Here is a 4,906-nt window from a genome sequence, read left to right as displayed (position 1 = left end):
GAAGGTGTTATCAGGCTGGGTGCGGTGGCTTATGCCTATAATCCCAGCACTTTGGGAGGCTGAGGTGGCTGGATTACTTGAGGCCAGGAGTTCAAGACCAGTCTGGCCAACGTGGCAAAACCCCATCTCTACTAAAAATACAAAAATTAGCTTGGCGTGGTGGCGCGTGCCTATGGTCCCAGCTACTCGGGAGGCTGAGGCACGAGAATCACTGGAACCCAGGGGGTAGAGGCTGTAGTGAGCCAAGACTGCACTCCAGCCTGGGTGGCAGAGTGAGACTCTATCTCAAAAAAAAAGATTTATCTTTTTTTATCTGTTGTTATCAAGTTGCTCAGGGAGGACAGGACACCTGGTACTGTTGTCCATTTAGACTATGGACCTGACTCTGAGTGATTCGGGCCTTCTCCTGAATCCTGACCTCTGAGCTGATTCTGCCACAAACCTGCAGGGTAAAATGAAATAACAAAACAACAGCAACACACACACACACACATGCACACACACAACAAAATGAAAAACTTGTCTAAGATTTAAGATAAAAAAATATTGTTTAGCCAGGCATGGTGTTGCTCCCTGGGCAACAGAGCGAGACTCCGTCTCAAAAAAAAAAAAAAATTGTCACTCATCAATGTGTGATGACTAAGTAACATTCACACTTAATTTCTGGGCTTGGGTGAAGGGCCAAGAAGCACTGGACCTATTCAATGAACCTTAATTTCTTATTGTGAGTAGGCACCATCTCAGCCTTATGAACAGGCTGCAATTTATCTGATGAAGAGATTATTTCTTAGAAGCATGACTAACTGGTGATTTTGGTATGATCCATGTTTTTTGGGAAAACCAGGGTCAAGAAAATAATTGAATGGTCACACGCAGTGGTCCTAGGCTACTGCCTACACCTGCTATTCCGGGAATTTCATTTGCTCATTGTGAAGTCTCTCTATTTCTTTTTCCTTTTCTTTTTTTTTAAACAACTGGTAATGAATTTATTTAAAATAGTTGACTTAAGCAACTGCAATGGTGACTTCCACCTCAACTCCTGGCTCATTACTGATGGAAGTCATCTGCCTAACAATCTCAGAAGGACTGTGCAAGTCAATGAGTCGCTTGTGGATTCCCATCTGGAAACCATCCCATGTCGTAGAACCTTCACCACAAGGAGTTTTTCTTGTAGTGATTCTCAAAGTCTTGCTAGGCATTCCAACTGGTCCTTTCACTTTGAGCTTTTTTTCCTTTGCTCCTCTGACCAAGTCAGCACACACCTTTTCCAGGGATTTTACATTGCGGCTCGTTAGAGTGATTCGAATTGGGTGAATTACCACCTCCAGCTCCACAGGTGTTTTTCCACCTTAAAAGCCATGGCTGCTGCACAGCTTCCTGGCCAACTTGTTCCTCAGCGAAAGCAAACAGCGGAGAGTCAGGAACAGGAGTGTGTGGATCAGCGACTATTTCAAGAGGGTTGTCTCAGCAGTGGTGGAGAACAATGTAGGCTCAGTGTCACCTACACCTGCCGTCTCCCTGCCTTCCTCCTGGGACCAGTGCTGTGAGCTGTCACTGGGGCAGAGCCTGGAAGCTGCTGTTGTTGCAGGGGGTCCCGGGGTCGGCTGCTCTTTGCCAGTGCCTACAGTGCCTGGGTTGAGGCTGCCAGTGCCTGGGCCTGAGACCTCCTGTAAGGCAATGTCCTCCATCCCTGCAGATGTCACAGACACCAGAGCAGGGCTCTGTGCCTCTGGGCCATGCGGCCACCCCTTAACAGGACAATACCCTGTTGGGGGCTCTGGGGATTTCATGATCAATAAACGCAGTCCCTCCCTTAAGGGCCTAGCAGGATCAATTGGCATAATCTGTGCTTTCACACAAACAGAGGGAGCACCCACCCCAGTTTTGTGGGTTCAAGGATCCCCAGGAGAGAGCCTGAGCTGTGAACATTGGGCTCGAGTTGTCCAGGTGAAAGGTAGAAAGAGGAGCGCCCTGCTGCAGAGACGCAGGTGAGGCCGGTCCCTGTCCTGCACTCACCTCTCCTCACGATGCAGGCCAAGTCTCAGGGGCAGGGCTCTGGCTGAGCTGAGGGGCGGACTGTGCTCAAAACAGCAGTTTCCCTCTGGGCCCTGGACTAAGGGGTACCCCCTGGCTCCCCGGCCTTCCCTGAGGGCCCTCAGTCCGCTGTGCAAACAGCCCCATAGTGCTCTCTGCAGGAGCTCCTGGAATACCAGGTCCACTGCCTTGGGGGTTCCCCGGCTGAATCCAGCCCTCTGCAGGTCCCCAGTGCCCCTCCCTCCAGAGTGCACTTGTTAATATACACAGCACACAGGTAGGAAAGTCCTGTGTAAGGAGTTCTGGCTCGATATTTTTCTTAATGTAGACTTTGCATCTTTATTAAAACATCTTTTATCAACATCTTCCAATTTCACCATTTTCCCCCAGGCTTGCTTTTATGAGAGTAAAATCAGAGACACTCATACCCCGTGGCCTTCCTTGCACACTTGATCTTCTCTGGCAGTGACCGGCATCATCATTGACCCTCTACACATGCCAGGAAATGGGACTGTCCTGGCATCCAGTTTCCACCTCCAAGGATCCTCACGGGCAACACTATTGTGATTTTGGTCCTGATAATTGGTGGGGATGGTCTGTGCATTGCAGGTGTGTTGAACGGCTCCCCTGGCCTCTACCTACCAAGTGCCAGCAGCACTTCTCTCTGGTTGTGACAACCAAAAAGTTCTCCAGAATCTGGAGGGTTCAGTCACCCCCAATTGAGATGCACTGAATGATCTTTATCTTCTAGATCTGTTCACTTTTCTTTAATGCCACCTTCACCACTCCATCAGGTGCCCTCGCTGGCAGCTCCATTTCCAGTCTCATCCCCTCTATATCTCATTTGCTATCCCTTCTGTAGCCATGTTCATTTTTTGTGTTTTTTTTTTTGTTTTTTTTTTGAGATGGAGTCTTGCTCTGTCACCCAGGCTGGAGTGCAGTGGCATGATCTCTGCTCACTGCAACCTCCGCCTCCTGGTTTCAAACCATTCTCCTGCCTCAGCCTCCAGAGTAGCTGGGACTACAGCATGTGCTACCACGCTTGGCTAATTTTTTGTATTTTTAGTAGAGATGGGGTTTCACCGTGTTAGCCAGGATGATCTGTCCATTTTTCTAACCTTGTCCGATCATGTCACCTTTTGCTTAAAATGTTTCAGTAGGTTCTCATTGCCCCTAAGTCAAAGGACCATATCATTTGCATAGACCCAAAACCACACGTGGTGAGACACCACATCCCCCCGGCTTCGTCGTGCCCCCTGCCCTTCATGCTCGTGGTCTTTGAGCATCAGGTGCTCTTGTTCTCAGGCTCTTCCTTCATGTGGAAGGCTCTCCTCTCTCCTGTTTATCATTTAATTTAGTTGACAGGACGGAGAATGTGACTTCATTCCCTACCATCATCCTTATTCCTGCACTCTGCACCCAGGGCCTTTTTTTTTTTTTTTTTTTTTTTCCTTTTTTTGAGACACAGTCTCACTCTGTCACTCAGGCTGGAGTGCAGTGGCATGATCTTGGCTCACTGCAACCTGCACCTCCTAGGTTCAAGCGATTTTTCTGCCTCAGCCTCCCAAGTAGCTGGGATTACAGGCACTGACCACCACACCCAGCAACTTTTTTTTTTTTTTGTATTTTTAGTAGAGATGGGGTTTTACCATGTTGGTCAGGCTAGTCTCAAACTCCCGACCTCAAGCAATCCACCGGCCTTGGCCTCCCAAAGTGCTGGAATGACAGGCGTGAGCCACCACACCAGGCCTGCACCCAGGGCCTTTCTACCCCAGCACCGTTCACATTATTGTGGGTGGAGGGGGAGGCAGAGAGAGAAGGCAGGATTCTCCAGTGAAACATGCTTGGGAGCTGTTGAAGCATCATGCTGTGTGCAATGGCTCATGCCTGTAATCCCAGCTACTCAGGAGGCTGAGGTGGGATCATATGAGCCCAGGAATTCAAGACCAGTCTGGGCAACATAGTGAGTCCCTGTCTATAAAAGAAAAAAAGTTCACCCAGGGTCGTTTCCAAACAAATGGCCTTTGTTTGCAAATCTTCACAGGTTAATTTGGTTTCAGTCCAGATACAAGTTTGGAAGAAGAGAAATGCTAATTTTGTCTGAATTGCTAAGAATGAAGGAGTCTTCAAAGTCACAGACTGATGAAGTTATGAGTAACCAATGAGCAGAAGGTGGGCCCTTAAGGGGCAAGCAGGCTGCACCTGAACGAGACACCCGACAAGACACACCTGAGCAGGCTCTGGGCTCCATGGTTGGAGTGATGGGGCAGCTGATCCCCACCCAAGCCATGGCACGTGGTGTCCTAGGTCGATCCGGTGCATTCAAGGACTTAATTATAATTTTTAATATTTTCCTTAAAACATATTTATTGTTCCTTTATTGTATAACTACATATTTATGGCCCCAAATTTGAAAATAACACAAAATAGAAGCAAATTAAAATCACTTATAATTTTGCCTCACAGAGTATCTGTTGATAATTTGGTTCATTTCCTTTAAAAAAATATTAGGCGTATATGCTCCATATTGTTCCATAGTCTGTTTTTGCGCTTAAGCTTTCATTTCAGCATTTCCCATTGCCATTTCTGAGTCCTTGAAAACATGATTTTCATGAATGCACTGTCCCACCTTAAGGATGGAATTGAATGGTCTTGGGGCACTGAAATTGCAACAAAGATTTAGAGCTTTAGCATTCATAAGGAATTAAGCTCTTCTCCCTTGTCAGAATTGTTTAGGAATGTGTTTAAAGTTTTGCAAATTATTTTTGCTTTGTTTTGCTTAAATTTTAGCTATAATTTGTAATTTAATTGCAAAGTTTATAAAACATCCTATACAATGAGGCCTTTTTTTTGTAATATTAGATGTTCTTAT

At 46.8% G+C, this 4,906-nt stretch overlaps 1 protein-coding gene across 1 annotated transcript; it reads right to left on the bottom strand.

The window, feature by feature from the left end:
• Positions 1-1,004: 1,004 nt before the first annotated feature.
• On the bottom strand, positions 1,005-1,841 carry LOC112208359 (uncharacterized). Its single transcript, XM_024354753.2, has 2 exons — positions 1,502-1,841; positions 1,005-1,348 (listed from the first exon to the last, which is right to left on the bottom strand). The coding sequence occupies exons 1-2, from the start codon at positions 1,839-1,841 to the stop codon at positions 1,005-1,007; spliced, it is 684 nt and encodes a 227-aa protein (XP_024210521.2).
• Positions 1,842-4,906: the final 3,065 nt, after the last annotated feature.

Source organism: Pan troglodytes, chromosome 13, assembly GCF_028858775.2.
Source record: "Pan troglodytes isolate AG18354 chromosome 13, NHGRI_mPanTro3-v2.0_pri, whole genome shotgun sequence".
In the NCBI taxonomy this organism is placed as follows: Eukaryota; Metazoa; Chordata; class Mammalia; order Primates; family Hominidae; genus Pan; species Pan troglodytes.
This window is presented reverse-complemented; position numbering and strand designations above follow the sequence as displayed.